At 42.6% G+C, this 22,500-nt stretch overlaps 1 protein-coding gene across 1 annotated transcript in view; it reads left to right on the top strand.

The window, feature by feature from the left end:
• Positions 1 to 4,055: 4,055 nt before the first annotated feature.
• The window catches only part of LOC124007165 (neural proliferation differentiation and control protein 1-like), a 52,846-nt gene continuing 34,401 nt past the window's right edge, over positions 4,056 to 22,500 (top strand). The window contains exon 1 of the mRNA XM_046317520.1: positions 4,056 to 4,399. Within this exon, the coding sequence (XP_046173476.1) occupies positions 4,300 to 4,399 (100 nt within the window). The 5' untranslated portion in view covers positions 4,056 to 4,299. The remainder of the gene's footprint in view (positions 4,400 to 22,500) is intronic.

Here is a 22,500-nt window from a genome sequence, read left to right as displayed (position 1 = left end):
CAGTGTGTTTGTTGTCCCTTGTGTCTGTGCTCTTGTAGAATGCTGGTTGAGGGGTGGAGATGATGATGTAGTTAATTATTTCTTGCCCACAAACATTCGACCACCCACCAGAGATGATTGCAATACAGTCTGCTTTCTCTATGATTTGCTTGACCTTCACTTGAACTCTGTTGAATTCGGCATCCAGCAAATTAATAGATAAGTCATGTCTGGTTGGAGGGGTGTATGCTGGGTGAAGAACATTCAGAAATCTCTTTCAGTACATGTTGCCTGTGAGCAGAGGTGAACCAGTTACATACACAGCTAGAGCAAGACATTCATCAGCATATCTGTGACTAATTATTCCATTTGCGTCAAAAAAAAACGTCTGATTCCAGGAGGACCATGAGCTGTTGCTATCAATAAGGTGTCTGATTCACCATTTTCACCTTGAATAGAAGTAGGGGGACTTTTGTCAGAGGTTGCTTGTTGTGAGCGCTGAGGGAACTTTCAGCACTTGGCCAGATGATTCTGCATCTTTGTTGCATTCTTCACATATGATTTGGCACAGTATTTGCAAATGTACACAGATTTTCCTTCTACATTAGCTGCAGTGAAATGTCTCCACACATCAGATAGTGCCTGTGGCATTTTCCTGTAAAGATTAGGGGAAAATGAGTTTTAAAAACCCAATACAATTCCATGTACAGATAAATAGTTAAGCAGTTAGATTAAACAACTCCTTTGTAAGATAAATGTTTTAAAATGAAACATGTATGGAAACAGGTGAATTAACACTCTTCAGTTAGCAGGCTGAAGCAAGCTAAAACCCACATGGTAGCAAAAACTAACTAGCAGAAATGATTAACAAGTTAGAAATGATTTAAACACACTTTGCCCTAGGCTACTATTTACTAGTAAACAAAGAATCATGTCATATCAAATATATTCACCCTGCCCAGTATTGTAAGTCAAAACTTACCAGAAAGCATGTAGTCCTTGGCTCAGACAGTGTGGTAGTGTGGGCTCAATAGCATCTCATTAGTGTGCAAGTGATTGAAGAGTGCACTGTGCATGCAGAGGGTTGCAATTCCATTGGAATTGGGGGTAGTTTAACCAAAATATGTCATGTGTATCCCACAAAAAAAAGGTTCACTGTTATAAGCTTTAATTTGTTGATGAATTTAAGGGCAAAATTTCAGGAACATTTCCCATATGCTTGTTTCAGGGCGTTTTGGAATTTACTTTCATGGAAAATTTCAGCCAGAACATTTCACACAAAGACACTGACCCTTTGCAAACCCTAGGCTAAGCCAGGCCCAGACCTGGTCTTGTTTCACTGCTTTAGTTGTGACAAAGCACAGGCTTTAAGCCAGGCCCAGGACCTGGTCTGACACTGGACATAAGGTAAAAATTGTCTCCTTTCAGGGGAGAGTTGTGACAAAGCACAGGCTTTAAGCCAGACCCAGGACCTGGTCTCACACAAAGACACTGGACATAAGGTAAAAAACACTGTCAATAGTACCAAACCACTAGCGATAGACCTATATTACTTACTTAGTCTATCGGTAAATAGCCCACCCAATTGTACATACCTCATCCCCAAACTGTTTATATTAATTTACTTTTCTGCTATTTTGCACACGAATTTCTCTACCTGTACATGACCATCTGATCATTTATCACTCCAGTGCGAATCTGCAAAATTGTAATTATTCGCCCACCTCCTCATGCCTTTTGCACACAATGTATATAGACTCTCTTTTCTTTCTTTTTTCTACTGTGTTATTGACTTGTTAATTGTTTACTCCATGTGTAACTCTGTGTTGTCTGTTCACACTGCTATGCTTTATCTTGGCCAGGTCGCAGTTGCAAATGAGAACTTGTTCTCAACTAGCCTACCTGGTGAAATAAATAAAAAATAAAAAATCCTCATCATTCCTAATGGAACATAGGCCTACATTACAATTGCTTGTTTTGATATGGAACTATATTTTACACCCAAATAACTTGTGACCAAGAAAGAGAAGTTTGATATTTGAATTACCTCCAGTGCTTGACTTGGACTGAAAAAGATGCCAGTACTCATTTTGTGTTCTCAACTAGCCCACCGGTTAAATAAATAAAAATAAAAAACTGTTTATATTTAGGTGCAGGAGCTCCACAATACTCTAGAGGTGTAGGAGCTCCACAATACTCTAGAGGTGCAGGAGCTCCACAATACTCTAGAGGTGCAGGAGCTCCACAATACTCTAGAGGTGCAGGAGCTCCACAATACTCTAGAGGTGCAGGAGCTCCACAATACTCTAGAGGTGCAGGAGCTCCACAATACTCTAGAGGTGTAGGAGCTCCACAATACTCTAGAGGTGTAGGAGCTCCACAATACTCTAGAGGTGCAGGAGCTCCACAATACTCTAGAGGTGTAGGAGCTCCACAATACTCTAGAGGTGCAGGAGCTCAAGCAGTAGAACATTTTAGGTGTCGGTACTCTGCTCCGGTGAGCTTCTGCCAAAGTAAAGCACTTATTTACCTCTGATATTTGAAACCTTGTAAACTGCTTGTCCTATTAGCACTGTGGTGATGGTTTTACTAATACATTAGTAATAATATTGGCATTGCAGCTTCTGCTCCTCCCTACGCTGATCAGCAGGGTGCGCCCTCTCACACGATCCAAGATGTCCTCCCAGACCCACTCATTCTCCCTGCCCAGTCTGGGTCACTCCAAGCTCCTCACCCCAAAGAAGAAGATGCCCATTAGATGTGAGCCTTCAATTTGACCAATGTCCAAACAGCTGAATTGTGAATTTGAAAGTGATTTCCTCTGTAATGATCTGAAAGCACAGTGTGGTTTCCCGATCCACTCTTTAGGTGAAGGGAAGGCGATGACGTCTATTGGGCGATGCACACATTGTCTCCAGTCTGTCATGTTTTTCAGTTTTCTCTGCGGTCCTCTCGAGTGCCAACATGTTTTCAGCCCAGTCTGAGCGTTCTAGTCACTCCCAGAGGAACTCTGCTAAGAAGGGGGCACCGGAACAGCTGGACAGGACTCCAGGCCATGAGGTAAACCACACACTCCATGTCCTAAGAGTACTCTGAGATAAAAGGGGTAACGTCTTGGAGGTCATATGTAGCCATGGGAATGAGGTTATTTGATTGATTCTCACACTTAATGAGCAATACCGCTGCAAAAACTGTGGGCCAGGTTAAGCCCATTTATGGACAGGAAACCTATATCAATGGAGAATTTCAATTGAGCTTGTTTGTTAGTCCAGGACTAGGTTTAGAGGCAATTTATACTTGATCCGAAATGTGGTCAGAGGTGCCATGTAGATGGTGTGACGCAATTGCGGAGTATGAATGCCCTGCCTTCTGCATAGGCCTTATCACTGTAAATGCTGCACGGCCAACGCAGAACTCGGATTGACCATGCAGCGCCTTTAAATCTGTGTTTCGAGAAACCAACCCTGTATGTACAGTATGGCTAGCTGCGATAAAGCTATCCCCTTTTGCTGCCAGCGGACGGGAGAAGGCCTGACAGTGGAACTCTAGATGTGGAGTTGCTCGGACTAGGACCCATATGAACGAAGTCACCTTCCTCGTCGATGTTGACACCAACATGCACTAAAGCTGTGCTCCCTGTCTGGTACTTACACTGTCATAGCACGAAAATAGGCAAATGTTAACAATGTTATTATCTCAGAAAAGTGTGATAGTGGAAACTCAAACTAGCTGCTTAGACCTACATAACACTTTTCCATGGCATTATAATCATGGACTTTCCATTGCGTTTCTTATCTTGCAAACAAGATAACATTGCTGCCCCCCCCCCCTTGCTACAGTGATAACATCGGTGATGGTAGAACATGAGTTAAAGCCTATGTTCATTTATGTGCGACTGATAGTGGTTAAACCAGAGACAATGTAATAAACCGTTTTGGGTCAAACATTGGAGGCAACAGCAGAAAACACTTGCATTTCGCCTACCTGCGCTCGGTCTGTTAGATTGGCAAAATGACCAAACCTGTCGCGTCATGACGCCGACACCAAGATTTTACGTAGCCTACCGCCGCAGTTCACCGTGTCTCCATCTGATCTCTCGGTTGCAGAATTCCCCGCCTCCCCTTGCTTCAATTTGCGCACCACGATCTTTAGCAGTGCTACGGATTAACCAGCGGCTCATAGACCGTGAACCGGACTGTCCACTAGTGTAGGATTTATTTGTCACGGAAAACACTTCGCACTGAAAACGAGTAGGGGGAATGATGACCAACCCTATGCCCCGGTGTCTGGCTCACGGTTCCTAAAGAAGTCCTCTCAAGGATGCTGCCTTCGAAGCGGATCGAACGACAACCCCGGGCCTCGCTTCAGCCCGGGGTTCTCCTGTGTATCATTCTCGCCACTGTCAGTGCAAGTATGCCAGGTAAGCATATCGTTTTATTACTGTTTACTGAAACTGTTTCCCTTGTGTGTGTATGTATATATATATATATATATATATATATATATATATATATATATAATATATTATATTATATAGTTTTGTTCTGTCTCGTATAAAGTTATACAATTATGCCTTTATTATAATGTCATCAGATTCTCAAAACAGCCTGCATTCAATGTAAAAACAACAGCAACCATAACATATACAATAACATTATTTGGCCGATCATTTTGGGTTGAAAATTGTCCAAAGGGCACTGAAATTGATATGTTGGATATTGATAATATATATAATAATAATATAAATATTGATATTGGATATGTTAAGTCAATTGTGTTTATGTAACGCTTAGTGCATGGCTAGGAGTTGTGAGCAAACTAAGAAAAGGGAACCAGGAAAGGGCATTCTCCATACAGTGTATACCCTAGTAAATGGACGTAGTCTCGCCTATATTGCTTGACATGTGTTGTTATTTATATAACAATATATCATTTTTAAGTAAATCATTATGTGCAGTCTTAGCCTATACAGCATTGGGTTAATCTAATCAAACACTCTACGTGATTTTAATTCAAATGTTAGACCTCATTTAAATCACTATTTTATAAGAGAGAGATGAGATTGAAAAGGATGAATTAGAGAATTAAAGATGCATTCTTGTGTAATTTCAAACAGTAGTTTTGAAAGTGGTGCTCACGAGTCAAAAGTGGTCCGTTTTTTTTGTGCGCCACCTCATCCGATTGTGTACTATGTCACCCATTTCATGTGATATGTTACAAATGTAGCCATTTGTATATCATACAATGTTTGCAATTTGTGTGATATGTAAGATCCCAGAGTGCATCTAGAATAGTAGTGTCTGCGAGGCTATCCCCCAGCTGCGTGATATCTGGGGCCAAAAATGAGAGGTACTGACTGACCATGAGAGAGAATCTCAACACTGTGACAAACACAACTGCTGGATAGTCTTACACACATAATCTCTTCATTTTACTGGACAGATACACACACACACACACACACACACACACACACACACACACACACACACACACACACACACACACACACACACACACACACACACACACACACACACACACACACACACACACACACACACACACACACACACACATTATCATTAGTCACTGACTACTCACACCACTCAATCAATCAAATGTATTTTCTAAAGCCCATTTTTACAACAGCAGTTGTCACAAAGGACTAGACAGATACCCAGTCAAAAAACCCAAAGAGCAAGCAATGCAGATAAAGAACCAGCGTGGCTAGGAAAAACTCCCTAGAAAGACAGGAACCTAGGAAGAAACCTAGAGAGGAACCAGGCTCCGAGGTTTGGCCAGTCCTCTTCTGGCTGTTCCATTTAGGCCAGATCGTTCTTCAAGACGTTTAAACATTCATAGATGACCATCAGGGTCAGATAATAACCACAGTGGTTATAGAGGGTGGAACACAATAACACCTCAGGAGTAAATGTCAGTTGGCTTTTCGTAGCCGAGCATTCAGAGGTTAAGAGAGGGAGAGAGCGATTAGGGAGCATTAAGGCACCTGTAGGCTTCCCAGACAAAACATTTATAACACCTGAGGAGTAAATGTCAGTTGGCTTTTCGTAGCCGAGCATTCAGAGGTTAAGAGAGGGAGAGAGCGATTAGGGAGCATTAAGGCACCTGTAGGCTTCCCAGAAAAAACATTTATAACACCTGAGGAGTAAATGTCAGTTGGCTTTTCGAGCATTCAGCGGTTAAGAGAGGGAGAGAGCGATTAGGGAGCATTAAGGCACCTGTAGGCTTCCCAGCATTAAATGTCAGTTGGCTTTTACAGCCGAGCATTCAGAGGTTAAGAGAGGGAGAGAGCGATTAGGTAGCATTAAGGCACCTGTAGGCTTCCCAGACAAAACATTTTGGAAGAGGTTGTGCATATATTATGACGACATTTTGGAAGAGGTTGTGCATATATTATGACGACATTTTGGAAGAGGTTGTGCATATATTATGATGACATTTTGGAAGAGGTTGTGCATATATTATGACGACATTTTGGAAGAGGTTGTGCATATATTATGACGACATTTTGGAAGAGGTTGTGCATATATTATGACGACATTTTGGAAGAGGTTGTGCATATATTATGATGACATTTTGGAAGAGGTTGTGCATATATTATGATGACATTTTGGAAGAGGTTGTGCATATATTATGACGACATTTTGGAAGAGGTTGTGCATATATTATGACGACATTTTGGAAGAGGTTGTGCATATATTATGACGACATTTTGTGACGTTTTTGTTCATTTTGGACTTCGGCAGTTCAGGCACACAACATGTTTTGGGGCGCAAGCCGAAATTCGGGAGCCGACGTATGTGAGCCTTCGTCTGTGATTGGTCAACAGTAGGGATTCTTCAATAAAGTATTTGTCGTCATTCCACGAGACACAATTTTCACCAAACATCTGTTAGATGTAAAATCGCACAACTAAGATCTCTGTAAAAAAAAAGTCAAAATTAATGACAGATTTCTTGATTTATCTTAGCTTAATTCTGACTTCTGAGAAAGTGGGAGTGGCTAGGTTGTTGCTACGGTGACTCGAGGAACAAACTAAATTAACTGCCAGGGTTCAATATAATGAACATAACACACAAACAACTAATGAGCAGTAGAAAAACACATGCGGACTCAGGCCAGGGGAGAAGGACTGCTCCCTCTCATTGAGGATTTCACATTCAAGGTCGACCGGGGTTCTGCAGGTTGTTTTCATAAAGCAGGAACCCCCATAAGGGGAGTATGGCGGCTCTTCATGGTCAATATTCGTGGACATACTTTTTTTTTTTTTTTTACACAGTCATGGTAGCAATACTTGCTTCTATTTCACCAGTATGTCTTGAACCAGTTATTTCCAAAACGCACACAGAATTTTTTTATTTAGTTAGGCGAGTCGGTTAAGAACAAATTCTTATTTGCAATGACGAAGCTGGACGAAGCTGGGCCAAACCTGGACGATGCTGGGCCAAACCTGGACGATGCTGGGCCAAACCTGGACGATGCTGGGCCAAACCTGGACGATGCTGGGCCAAACCTGGACGATGCTGGGCCAAACCTGGACGATGCTGGGCCAATTGTGCGCCGCCCTATAGGACTCCCAATCAAGGCCGGGTTGTGATACAACCTGGATTTGAACCAGGGTGTCTGTAGTGACGCCTATATCACTGAGATGCAGTGCCTTAGATACTCAATGAGAGGGGGCAGAACTTAGCGAGCCTACAACGTCACTTCCTAGAGTAGCTCACACTGCACATAAAATGTTTCCAAAAACTCCTCCAAGAAGCAAGATGGTGATACATTAAAACAACAGTTCTTGATCTTCAAATGGGCAACTGAGACTTCACATAGGAAGTCGGATGACGACGGGGACTTACGTAGCCTATGGCTTCCATTCTTTTTACAAGCCAGAAACTCCGACCCTTGTTATAGGGTCAGAGGCAGTGAAATCAAATCAAATGTTATTTCTCACATGCACCGAATACAACAGGTTGTGGACTTTACAGTGTAGGCGAATGGAGAGTCAGGCAGAGACGTCAAGGGTGGACGCTCCAGTGCCTTGTCGTTCACCTTCCCACTCCTGGACCAGACTACACTCAATCATATGACCGACTGAAGAGATGAGCCTTCGGTAAGGATTAAAGGTTGAGACAGAGTCTGCGTCTCTCACATGGGTAGGCAGACCATTCCATTAAAAAAAGGATCTCTATAGGAGAAAGCCCTGCCTCCAGCTGTTTGCTTAGAAATTTTAGGGACAACGAGGAGGCCTGCGTCTTGTGACCGTAGCGTACGTGTAGGTATGTACGTCAGGACCAGCCTCTCTCTGCCCCTTCTTTAACTTCCTCCTTCTCTGCTGATTCTCCCTGTTGTCATCCACGTTTTGTTTCTTACGGTCAGGTGTGTCATTGCAGAGGCAGTGATTTTGTGTGGCTCACTGGCACTCTTGTCACTAATAGTATTCAGTGATTCTCCTGGGGGCTGGCTTGTGTTAGATAGAGAGATTACAGTTTAACTGTTATTGCTAGTCACAAATAACATGTGCACGCACGCACATGCACGCAAGTGCACATACACACAGTGGTGGGGAAAGTACCCAATTGTCATATTTGAGTAGAAGTAAAGATGCCATCATAGAAAATGACTCAAGTGAAAGTCACCCAATAAAATACTAATTGAGTAAAAGTCTAAAAGTGTTTGGTTTTAAATATACATAAGTATCAAAAGTAAAAGTATAAATTATTTCAAATTGCTCATATTAGGCCAACTAGATTTTCTTGCATTTTGTTTTTTTTAAGGATAGACAGGGGTACACTCCAACACTGACATAATTTACAAATGAATAATTTGTGTTTAGTGAGTCCTCCAGATCAGAGGCAGTAGGGATGACCAGGGATGTTCTCTGTTTAGTGAGTCCTCCAGATCAGAGACAGTAGGGATGTTCTCTGTTTAGTGAGTCCTCCAGATCAGAGGCAGTAGGGATGAACAGGGATGTTCTCTGTTTAGTCCTCCAGATCAGAGGCAGTAGGGATGTTCTCTGTTTAGTGAGTCCTCTAGAACAGAGGCAGTAGGGATGACCAGGGATGTTCTCTGTTTAGTGAGTCCTCCAGATCAGAGGCAGTAGGGATGAACAGGATGTTCTTTGTTTAGTGAGTCCTCCAGATCAGAGGCAGTAGGGATGAACAGGGATGTTCTCTGTTTAGTGAGTCCTCCAGATCAGAGGCAGTAGGGATGTTCTCTGTTTAGTGAGTCCTCTAGAACAGAGGCAGTAGGGATGACCAGGGATGTTCTCTGTTTAGTGAGTCCTCCAGATCAGAGACAGTAGGGATGTTCTCTGTTTAGTGAGTCCTCCAGATCAGAGGCAGTAGGGATGAACGGGGATGTTCTCTGTTTAGTGAGTCCTCCAGATCAGAGGCAGTAGGGATGACCAGGGATGTTCTCTGTTTAGTGAGTCCTCCAGATCAGAGGCAGTAGGGATGAACAGGGATGTTCTCTGTTTAGTGAGTCCTCCAGATCAGAGGCAGTAGGGATGTTCTCTGTTTAGTGAGTCCTCTAGAACAGAGGCAGTAGGGATGACAAGGGATGTTCTCTGTTTAGTGAGTCCTCCAGATCAGAGGCAGTAGGGATGTTCTCTGTTTAGTGAGTCCTCCAGATCAGAGGCAGTAGGGATGTTCTCTGTTTAGTGAGTCCTCTAGAACAGAGGCAGTAGGGATGACCAGGGATGTTCTCTGTTTAGTGAGTCCTCCAGATCAGAGGCAGTAGGGATGAACAGGGATGTTCTCTGTTTAGTGAGTCCTCCAGATCAGAGGCAGTAGGGATGAGCAGGATGTTCTCTTAATAAGTGTGTGAATTTAACAATTTTCCTGTCCTGTTAAGCATCAAAATGTAACGAGTACTTTTGGGTGTCAAATGTATGGAGTAAAAAGTACATGATTTATTTAGTAACTATTTTCTTAACTCTATTGAACTGCATTGTTGGTTAAGGGCATTTCACTGTGTTGCATTTGGCGCATGTGACATGACATTTGATTTACATTCAGTAATGGAATTACATGTGTTCCTGATATGTATAGTGCATTCGGAAAGGATTCAGACCCCTTGACTTTTTTGTTACGTGAATTATATAACACATTTCCTCATTAATTTACACACAATACCCAATAATGACGAAGCGAAAACATGTTTTTAGATTTGTTAGCAAATTTATAAAACATTAAAAACATACCTTATTTACATAACTATTCAGACCCTTTGCTATGAGACCCAAAAATTGAGCTCAGGTGCATCCTGTTTCCATTGATCATCCTTGATGTTTCTACAACTTGATTGGAGTCCACCTGTGGTAAATTCAATTGATTGGACATGATTCGGAAAGGCACACACCTGTCTATATAAGGTCTCACAGTTGACAGTGCATGTCAGAGCAAAAACCAAGCCATGAGGTTGAAATAATTGTCCGTAGAGCTCTGAGACAGGATTGTGTCAATAAGGTGAATGCACCAATTTGTAAGTCGCTCTGGATAAGAGCGTCTGCTAAATGACTTAAATGTAATGTAATGTAATGAATGGTACCAAAACATGTTTGCAGCACTGAAGATCCCCAAGAACACATTCTTAAATGGAAGACGTTTGGAACCACCAAGACTCTTCCTAGAGCTGGCCGTCCGGTCAAACTGAACAATCGGGGGAGAAGGACCTTGGTCAAGGAGGTGACCAAGAATCCGATGGTCACTCTGACAGAGTTCCTCTGGTGGAGTGCTGCAGAGATGGTTGTCCTTCTGGAAGGTTCTCCATACTCCACAATCAGGCCTTTATGGTAGAGTTGCCAGACGGAAGCCACTCCTCAGTAAAAGGCACATGACAGCCCACTTGGAGTTTTCCAAAAGGCACCTAAAGGACTCTCAGACCATGAGAAACAAGATTCTCTGGTCTGATGAAACCAAGATTGAACTCTTTGGCCTGAATGGCCATCCCTACAATGTAACATGGTGGTAGGAGCATCATGTTGAAAATAGCTGTGCAGCAACGCTCCCCATCCAACCTGACAGAGCTTGAGAGGATCTGCAGGGAAGAATGGGAGAAACTCCCCCCAATACAGGTGTGCCAAGATTGTATCGTCATACCCAAGAAGACCTGAGGCTGTAGTTGCTGCCAAATGGGCTTCAACAAAGTACTGAGTAAAGGGTCTGAATACTTATGTAAAATGCTTTTTTTTATACATTTACAATAAATTCTAAAAACCTGTATTTGCTTTGTCATTATGGGGTATTGTGTGTAGATTGATGCGAATTTTTTTTTTATCCATTTAACGTAACAAAATGTGGAAAAAGTCAAGGGGTCTGAATACTTTCCAAATGCACAGTACTATACATAAATGCACAATAATGGATATGAATATCATTCTTTTCATGGTGATGTATCCTGAATAGGTACACAAATATAGACATTTGCAATATTCTTCTTTTGCATATTTGGCTGGTATTCTACACATGGGCTATTATTTTAATGAGGTCCACCCCCAAACAAGACCACATTTGGTTGGTCTGGAGCAGACCAAATCTGAACCAATCATAGACGTCTATGTTTGACAAGTTTGGACTTCACAGTACAGCACAGTAGAGTAGAATGGAGTTCCGTAGAGTTCAGTACAGTAGAGTAGAATGGAGTTCTGTAGAGTTCAGTACAGTACTGTACTCTAGTGTGCTCTACTGTACTGAACTCTACTGTACAGTTCTGCACTGTACTTTTCTTTACTCTACTGTATTGTTCTGTTCTTTTAGTGTGCTGTCCAAACTTGTGAAACATAGATGTCTATGATTGGTTCAGATTTGGTTTGGCCAGAGTGGACTGACCAAATTTCAACTACTTTTCCACCTCAATGGATGTCCGGTGTTGTTCGGTGCTCGTTGCAGTAAATGGAATAGGTGGTGGTAGGTGTCATGGTAGTTATCAGGAAGACCCGGGAAGGTGACATTAACTGGAGAGAGAGAGAGGCTCTAACCACTTCTGGGAAAATTGTAAACACTAAACAAACCAACAACACAAAGAATTATCTATCCAAAATGGAGATGTATGGAGATGTACGGGTAAATCACTTCTCCAGTCTTTTTGGCTCGAGAATGAAGAACAAGCAGCAAAAACATATACATGATCAATTAAACTATTAAAGACTACCAGAACCCATTTGATTCTCCAATTACCTTGAATGAACTATAGGATAAAATAAAAACCCTCCAACCCAAAAAGGCCTGTGGTGTTGATGGTATCCTCAATGAATTGATAAAATACACAGACAACAAATTCCAATTGGTTATACTAAAACTCTTTAACATCATCCTCAGCTCTGGCATCTTCCCCAATATTTGGAACCAAGGACTGATCACCCCAATCCACAAAAGTGGAGACAAATCTAACCCCAATAACTACCGTGGGGATATGCGTCAACAGTAACCTTGGGGAAATTCCTCTGCATTATCATTAACAGCAGACTTGTACATTTCCCCAATGAAAACAATGTACTGAGCAAATGTCAAATTGGCTTTTTACCAATTTATCGTACGACAGACCACGTATTCACCCTGCACACCCTAATTGACAAACAAACTGAAACAAAGGCAAAGTCTTCTCATGCTTTGTTGATTTCAAAAAAGCCTTTGACTCAATTTGGCATGAGTGTCTGCTATACAAATTGGTGGAAAGTGGTGTTGGGAAAAACATACATCATTATAAAATCCATGTACACAAACAACAAGTGTGCGGTTAAAATAGGCAGAAAACACATTTCTTCCCACAGGGCTGTGGGGAGACAGGGATGCATCTTAAGCCCCACCCTCTTCAACATACATATCAACGAATTGGCACGGGCACTAGAACAGTCTGCAGCACCCGGCCTCACCCTACTAGAATCTGATGTCAAATGTCTACTGTTTGCTGATGATCTGGTGCTTCTACCACCAAACAAGGAGGGCCTACTACAACAGCACCTAGATCTTCTGCACAGATTATGCCAGACCTGGGCCCTGACAGTAAATCTCAGTAAGACCAAAATAATGGTGTTCCAAAAAAGGTCCAGTCACCAGGACCATAAATACAAATTCCATCTAGACACTGTTGCCCTAGAGCACACTATACATACCTTGGCCTTAACATCGGTGCCACAGGTAACTTCCACACAGCTGTGAATGATCTGACAGACAAGGCAAGAAGGGCATTCTATGCCATCAAAAGGAACTAAAAATTCGATATACCAATTAGGATCTGGCTAAAAATAGTTTAATCAGTTATAGAGCCCATTGCCCTTTATGGTTGTGAGGTCTGAGGTCCGCTCACCAACCAAGAATTCACAAAATGGGACAAACACCAAATTGAGACTGCATGCAGAATTCTGAAAAAATATCCTCCGTGTACATCGTAAAACACCAAATAATGCATGCAGGGCAGAATTAGGCCGATACCCGCTAATTATAAAAATACAGGAAAGAGCCGTTAAATTCTACAACCACCAAAAAGGAAGCGATTCCCAAACCTTCCTTAACCTACAGAGAGATGAACCTGGAGAGATGAATACTGTGACTGACCCAAACTTAAGGAAAGCTTTGACTATGTACAGACTCGGTGAGCATAGCCTTGCTATTGAGAAAGGCAGACCTGGCTCTCAAGAGAAGCTGCCCACAAAATGAGGTGGAAACTGAGCTGCACTTCTTAACGTCCTGCCAAATGTATGACCATATTAGAGAAACATATTTCACTCAGATTACACAGATCCACGAAGAATTTTAAAACAAAGCCAGTTTTGATCAACTCTCATATCTACTGGGTGAAATACCACAGTGTGCCATCACAGCAGCAAGATTTGTGACCTGTTGCCACAAGATATGGGTAACTAGTGAAGAGCAAACACCATTGTAAATACAACCCTTATTTCCAGTACGTTTATTTATTTTCCCTTTAGTACTTTAACCATTTGCACATTGTTACAACACTGTATATACAGTTGAAGTCGGAAGTTTACATACCCCTTAGTCAAATACATTTAAACAAAAATTTTCACAATTCCTGACATTTAATCCTAGTAAAAAATCCCTTGTCTTAGGTCAGTTAGGATCACCACTTTATTTTAAGAATGTGAAATGTCAGAATAATAGTTCATTTATTTTAGCTTTTATTTCTTTCATCACATTCCCAGTGGGTCAGAAGTTTACATACAATCAATTAGTATTTAATAGCATTGCCTTTAAATGGTTTAATTTGGGTCAAATGTTTCAGGTAGCCTTCCACACGCTTCCCACAATAAATTGGGTGAACATTCCTGCTGACAGAGCTGGTGTAACTGAGTCAGGTTTGTAGGCCTCCTTGCTCGCACACGCTTTTTCAGTTCTGCCCACAAATGTTCTATAGGATTGAGGTCAGGGCTTTGTGATGGCCACTCCAATACCTTGACTTTGTTGCCCTTAAGCCATTTTGCCAGAACCTTATTACATTTACATTTAAGTAATTTAGCAGACGCTCTTATCCAGTATGCTTGGGGTCATTGTCCATTTGGAAGAACCATTTGCGACCAAGCTTTAACTTCCAGACTGATGTCTTGAGATGTTGCTTCAATATATCCACATACTTTTCCTTCCTCATGAAGCCATCTATTTTTTGAAGTGCACCAGTCCCTCCTGCAGAAAAGCCTCCCCACAACATGATGCAACAGTCCCACCCCCTGTGCTTCACGGTTGGGATGGTGTTTTTCGGCTTGCAAGCCTCCCCCTTTTTCCTCCAAACACAGCGATGGTCACTAAAACACAATTTGAGAGTAATAATAATAATAATATATGCCATTTAGCAGACGCTTTTATCCAAAGCGACTTACAGTCATGTGTGCATACATTCTACGTATGGGTGGTCCCGGGGATCGAACCCACTACCCTGGCGTTACAAGCGCCATGCTCTACCAACTGAGCTACAGAAGTTTTTTTGCATATGGAACATTTCTGAGCTTTTGTTTCAGCTCATAAAACATGAGACCAAGAATTTACATGTGTCTCCCTGGGCCATGAGTCCGGCAGACCTGCTCTCACTTGGGGCCAAAGCCCGGCCACTGGTACTTTTCAGCAACATTTACATAACAAGGGCTAACTGTGAACTTTTAACATCTTCTCAGAAAGCAACTGTTTTGATTATGCTGAGGTTATTGATTCTGCTCTTCACAAGTTCTCACTGTCAGCCCTAGCTATGGAAAAACAAGGGTGTAATACTGGTGTAAATACTGGTGTAAATACTGGTGTAACACTGGTGTAAATACTGGTGTAACACTGGTGTAAATACTGGTGTAAACACTGGTGTAAATACTGGTGTAACCACAGGTGTAACACTGGTGTAAACACTGGTGTAAACACTGGTGTCAATACTGGTGTCAACACTGGTGTAACCACTGGTGTAAACACTGGTGTAAATACTGGTGTAACACTGGTGTAAATACTGGTGTAAACACTGGTGTAAACACTGGTGTAAAGACTGGTGTAAAGACTGGTGTAAACACTGGTGTAAATACTGGTGTAAATACTGGTGTAACACTGGTGTAAATACTGGTGTAAACACTGGTGTAACACTGGTGTAAATACTGGTGTAAATACTGGTGTAAACACTGGTGTAAACACTGGTGTAAATACTGGTGTAACACTGGTGTAAATACTGGTGTAAATACTGGTGTAAACACTGGTGTAAACACTGGTGTAAATACTGGTGTAAATACTGGTGTAACACTGGTGTAAATACTGGTGTAAACACTGGTGTAAACACTGGTGTAAAGACTGGTGTAAACACTGGTGTAAATACTGGTGTAAACACTGGTGTAAATACTGGTGTAAACACTGGTGTAAACACTGGTGTAAACACTGGTGTAAACATGGGTGTTGTAGTCAAAAAGCGGCATAAGTGCCGAATGCTGTTACTAACTGCTCTGAGATCAGTTAGGATCAGGAGGGGTCAGAAGACTTCAGTAATAAAGCTGGGTTGAGGAACCTGGCAGTGAAATGACATAAATCCTGAACTTGAACCCACATGGCAGCAGGCACTAAGCCGATTAAGACCTCCGAGAGCTGGTTAGGAACTATTCTGCAGCTACTGGTGCGTTGATATGATGTCATGTTTCATTTATAAGCTACAACTCATTCTTCATTATCACCCTGGCCAAATGTGAGCTAAAAACCGACTTTTTCCCAGATTAGGTATAATATAAGGAAATGTACTACACGTCCATAGATGCAGAGGAAGACTATACAGTTGAGGGGTTGCTCTCAGAAAGATTCCTTTGAAATGAATGTTGCACTTTTGAAATCTCTTTCGTAACAACCAGAAAGGAGGTATTATCGCCATGTTTTCCTTCGTTCCTTTTCCTTATTCCTCCTGAACTAATGTTGTTTGGTCGGTCTATGGGGCAAGGAGGAAGAAAGGAAGGTTTTTTTCACAACACAGGGACTTGTTGCCGTGGCAACTCTGAAGCTTCACAGCAGACCAGGCAAGCAAGTTTCTCCCAGCCAGCCCAGGGGAAATCATGGCACATTCTCAGTGAAATTGTGGCTGGCAATGTGATTCCTCCCATTGATCCAGAGATATTTAACCAGACTTAACCCATTTTATGTTGAATCAATGCTGTCTATGTTGCGCTGTAGGGTTTCTGCTAATCTCACTGTCCTCTGAGAGAGACAGAGAGATATGTAAAAAAAGAGAGAGAATGAAGACAGTGATGGCTTGCTGTACTTGTGGTAGTCACTGCTTTCATGGCGCAGATGAACAGGCTGTGTCTGTGTGTCCTATTTTCTGTCATCTGTTCTGGTTCTCACTAATGCTAATAACCAGGTCATTAGCCTAATGGACATTGGTAATAACTGGCTGTGTCAGACATTATGGAAATGGTTTTCTGTGTGTGTGAAGAGAGAGAGAGAGAAGGCAGCAAGAGATAGGGAGGAGGAAAGACATGTGCAATATGAAAGTTATCAGTGATGCACAGCAGAGAAAGAGTCTGACCCGGCTTCACCCGTTACTGTGGAACTGTGAAGTCGTGTGTCAGTCAAATCCACTATTCAGGAACAAATTATTTCAGTTGTCTGAATTCACTTCCTTGTCATTTTTTGGCTTGTCACCCCCACACGTTGAGTGACTGTAATTTATGTCTGTCTTATACTGAACAAAAATATAAATGCAACATTTTAAAGTGTTGGTCCTATGTTTCATGAGCTTCAATTAAAGATCCCAGATGTTTGTTTACATCCCTGTTAGTGAGCATTTCTACATTACCAAGACAATCTATCCACCTGACAGGTGTGGTATACCAAGAAAATGATCAAACACCATTATCATTACACAGATGCACCTTGTGCTGGGGACAATAAAAGGCCACTCTAAAATGTCCAGTTTTGTCACACAACACAATGCCACAGATGTCTCAAGTTGAGGGAGCATGCAATTGGCACACTGACTGCAGGAATGTCCACCAGAGCTGTTGCCAGAGAATTTGTTTTTTTCTCTACCATAAGCCACCTTCAACGTCTTTTTAGAGAATTTGGCAGTACGTCCAACCAGCTTCTCAACTGCAGGCCACGTTTAATCACGCCAGCCCAGGACCTCCACATCCAGCTTCATTACCTGCGGTATCGTCTGTGACCAGTCACCAAGACAGCTGGAACTGTGGGTTTGTACAACTGAAGAGTTTCTGCTCAAACTCATCGTCACTGACACACTGGAGAAATGTGCTCTTCATGGATGAATCCGGGTTTCAACTGTACCCGGCAGATGGCAGACAGTGTGTATGGCGTCGTGTGGGTGAGCGGTTTGCTGATGTCAATGTCGTGAACAGAGTGCCCCATGGTGGTGGTGGTGGGGTTATGGTATGGGCAGACATAAGCTACGGACAACGAGCACAATTGCATTTTATTGATGACAATTTGAATGCACAGAGATACCGTGACAAGTCCTGAGGCCCATTGCCGTGCCATTCATCTCCCGCCATCACCTTATGTTTCAGCATGATAATGCACGGCCCCATGATGTAATGATTTCCAGCAACTTCGCACAGCCGGGCCTCCCGAGTGGAACAGTGGTCTAAGGCACTGCATCGCAGTGCTAGCTGTGCGACCAGAGATTCTGGGTTTGAGTCCAGTATTTGTAGCAGCCGGCCACGACTGGGAGACACATTTGGCTCCGCGTCGTCCGGGTTAGGGGAGGGTTTGGCCGGCAGGGATGTCCTTGTCCCATCGCGCGATAGAGACTCCTGTGGCGTGCTGGGCGCAGTGCTCACTGCTTCCTCCGAGTGTTTCCTCCGACACATTGGTGCTTCTGGCGTAAGTGGGCATTGAGTCAAGAAGCAGTGCGGCTTGGTTGGGTTGTGTTTCGGAGGACGCATGGCTCTCGACCTTCGCCTCTCCTAAATCCATACGGGAGTTGCAGCGATGAGACAAGACTGTAACTACCAATTTGGATACCATGAAATTAGGGAGAAATGGGGTAAAAAGAAACAACTTTGTACAGCCATTGAAGAGGAGAGCGACAACATACACAGGCCACAATCAACAGCCTAATCACCTCTATGCGAAGGAGATGTGTCATGCTGTATGAGGCAAATGGTGGTCACATGAGATACAGACTGGTTGTCTCATCCACGCCCCTACTTTAAAAAAGGGTATACATATCTGTGTTCCCAGTCATGTGAAATCCATAGATTAGGGCCTAATTAAGTTATTTCCCTATATGAACTGTAACTCAGTAAAATCTTTGAATTTGTTGCATGTTGCGTTTATATTTCTGTTTGCTGTAAGTGTGAGGTTTTGTGTGTGACTGTGAGTGCATCTGCTTCCACACTAAAAGTGCAGTGTGAGCCTCAAGGGCCTCTTCAACACTTTTGAAGGACTTAACATGGAAGCACTATTGTGACGGAGTCTCTTGTCAGGCTTTTTTCACTGAAGATAAATCAAATTTTCTGGCACATGCTTCCTGAACAACAGTTGCAGACTTGCTCCACAACAGCCCTTCTGTTTCCTGAAGTCCACTATCAGCTCCTTTGTATTGCTGACGTTGAGGGAGAGGTTGTTGTCCCCTATATAGCCTCCCTATAGGCTGTCTCATCGTCATCGGTGATCAGGCCTACCACCGCCGTGTCGTCTGCAAACTTAATGATGGTGTTGGAGTCACGTGTGGCCACGCAGTCATGGGTGAACAGGGAGTACAGGAAGGGACTAAGCATGCACCTCTGAGGGGCTCCCGTGTTGAGGGTCAGCATGGCAGATGTGTTATTGACTACTCTCACCACCTGGAGGCGGCCTGTCAGGAAGTCCAGGATCTAGTAGCTAGTAGTGTTCAGTCCCCGGGTCTTTAGCTTAGTGATGAGCTTGTAGGGTGCAATGGTGTTGAACGCTGATAAGGTATTTGCTCACCTATATCAGGGTCATGGTTAAATCACCAGACTGAACCTGTATCCTGAGGATAGGAACAGCTTGGTTTGATAGGGACATTTTCCCACTCGTTTCAAATTGCACTATACTTTTAACCCTGGTGCCGTTTGATACCCATCCCACGATGCTTCCATTAATATGATGAGTGTAGAAGGCCAGCTTTAACTAATACAGTTAGGCCTATTATGCTCTATTTACAGTCACAAGGTATGAATGGGATAAGGGTGCTTCGAACCTTTAATGCTCGTAGTCTGACAGCCGTGGTATATCAGACCGTATACCATGGGTGTGGAAAAACATTTATTTGTATTGCTATAATTACTTTGGTAACCAGTTTATAATAGCAATAAGCCACCTTGTGGGTTTTTGCTATATGGCCAATATACCAGGGTTAAGGGCTGTGGCCAAGCATTCCGCGTTGCGTCGTACATAAGAGAACAGCCCTTAGCCGTGGTATATTGGCCATATACCACACCTCCCCCGGCCTTATTGCTATAATGATTAGTACTCTATGTGAGTGCTGGCTGTTTGGTATAGTTGAATAACTCATGGTCTTCACACCTAGTACATATGTTCCTGTTTTGAGATGAGAATTTATCATTGGGCTGCAAAAAATGCCCTGTCCTTGCTGGGTGAAATATTAACAGTGACACTTCCTATACAGACGTGTGCATGTGCGTCCATTAGATTGTCTGAGGCAGACCTAGTCGTATCCACCTCAAAGGTCTCTTCAGTCTATGCTGATGCTGCTATCTGCAGTCACTTGACTTGGGAGCGTTTCCATACAGGATTTACACCAGTGTTTTTCCCTCAGACTTCTCTGTTTCCATCGACACGGGCAGTTGGGGTCCATCCGAAATGGGACCCGGTTTCCTGTACAGTGCACTACTTTCTTTTGACCAGGGCCCGTAGAGTCCTGGACTATATACATTCTTCAAGCCTTGCAAAGGTATCTCTTCACATGTTATTGTGTTACAAAGTGGGATTCAAATGGATTTAATTTTCTTTGTGTGTTTTGTCAACCATCTACACAAAATACTCTAATGTCAATGTGGAAGAGAAATCCTATGTATTTTTTTTTAAATAAAAACAAAAAAATCTCGGACCCTTCGTTTAGGCAAGCCTAAATGATTCAGCACTAACATTTTGCTTAACAGATCACAAAATAAGTTACATGGACTCAATCTGTGTGAAATAATGAGGCTTGACATGATGTTTTAATGACTAACCCTTCCTCTGTCCCCCATACATACCACATCTGTAAAGTCCCTCAGTCTAGTAGTGAATGACTAACCCTTCCTCTGTCCCCCATACATACCACATCTGTAAAGTCCCTCAGTCTAGTAGTGAATGACTAACCCTTCCTCTGTCCCCCATACATACCACATCTGTAAAGTCCCTCAGTCTAGTAGTGAATGACTAACCCTTCCTCTGTCCCCCATACATACCACATCTGTAAAGTCCCTCAGTCTAGTAGTGAATGACTAACCCTTCCTCTGTCCCCCATACATACCACATCTGTAAAGTCCCTCAGTCTAGTAGTGAATGACTAACCCTTCCTCTGTCCCCCATACATACAACATCTGTAAAGTCCCTCAGTCTAGTAGTGAATGACTAACCCTTCCTCTGTCCCCCATACATACAACATCTGTAAAGTCCCTCAGTCTAGTAGTGAATGACTAACCCTTCCTCTGTCCCCCATACATACAACATCTGTAAAGTCCCTCAGTCTAGTAGTGAATGACTAACCCTTCCTCTGTCCCCCATACATACAACATCTGTAAACATCTGTAAGGTCCCTCAGTCAAGTATTGAATTTCGAGCTCCGATTCCACTACAAAGACCAGGGAGCTTTTGAAAGCCCCATAAAAGAAGGGCAGCGATTGGTAGATGGGTACCAATAACAAATCAGACATTGAGTATCTGTTCAAGCACGGTCAAGTTAATAATTATGCTGTGGATTATGCATTAAACCACCCAGACACATCAAAGATAGTATTCATTCTGAACTGAGCTGCAGGACAGGAATTCAACTGCTCAGGGATGTGACCATGAGACCATTGGTGATTTTATAACAGCAACAGAGTTAAATGGCTGAGATAGAACTGAGGATGGATCAACAACATTGGTAGTGAGTCACAATAATGACCTAAATGAAAGAATACAATATATTGCAAAACATCCATCTTGTATGCAACAAGGTACTAAAGTAATACTGCAAAAAAAAACACAGCAAAGGAATACACTTTTTGGTCTAAACGCAAAGCCTTCTGTTTGGGGCAAATTCAATACAACACATCACTGAGTAACTGCCTCCTCGTTTTCAAGCATGGTGGTGGCTGCATCATGGCGTGGGTATGCTTGTCATTGGCAAAGACTGGGTAGTTTTTCATTGAGCTAAGCACAGGCAAAATCCTAGAGGAAAACCTGGTTCTGTCTGCTTTCAACAGACACTGGTCGAGGAATTCACCATTCAGCAGGACAATAACCTAGAACACAAGGCCAAAAACAGTGGAGTTACTTACCAAGACGACAGTGACGGTTTCTGAGTGGCCAAGTTACAGTTTTGACAACAATCTGCTTGACAATCTATGGCAGGTTTAGAAAATTGCTGTTCAGCCATGATCCCCAACATCTTGACAGAGCTTTAAAGAATATTGGGCAAATATTACACAATCCAGTGGTGCAAAGCTCTTAGAGATTTACCCAAGAAGACATATCTGTAATCGATGCCCAAAGGTGTTTCTGACATGTATTGACCCAGGAAGCTGAATACTTGTGCATCGACTATATTTGAGTTATTCAGTTACAATGAAATACATTTGAAACCACTTTGTAACACAATAAAATGTGCAGAAAGCCAAACGGTCTGAATACTTTTTCAAGGCCCCTAATTTTGAAACGGCCGTAATGGGTTCATCTTAAGGTAGCTAGGTGAGACAACAACATATCAGGGTCCTTGTAAGTAATGGGTTCATCTTAAGGTAGCTAGGTGAGACAACAACTTATCAGGGAGTAACAAGGTGAGACAACAACTTATCAGGGTCCTTGTAAGTAATGGGTTCATCTTAAGGTAGCTAGGTGAGACAAC

Source organism: Oncorhynchus gorbuscha, linkage group LG20 (genome assembly GCF_021184085.1).
Source record: "Oncorhynchus gorbuscha isolate QuinsamMale2020 ecotype Even-year linkage group LG20, OgorEven_v1.0, whole genome shotgun sequence".
NCBI lineage: Eukaryota > Metazoa > Chordata > Actinopteri > Salmoniformes > Salmonidae > Oncorhynchus > Oncorhynchus gorbuscha.
The sequence above is the reverse complement of the archived record's forward strand: the minus strand, read 5'-3'. Positions and strand labels throughout refer to the sequence as shown.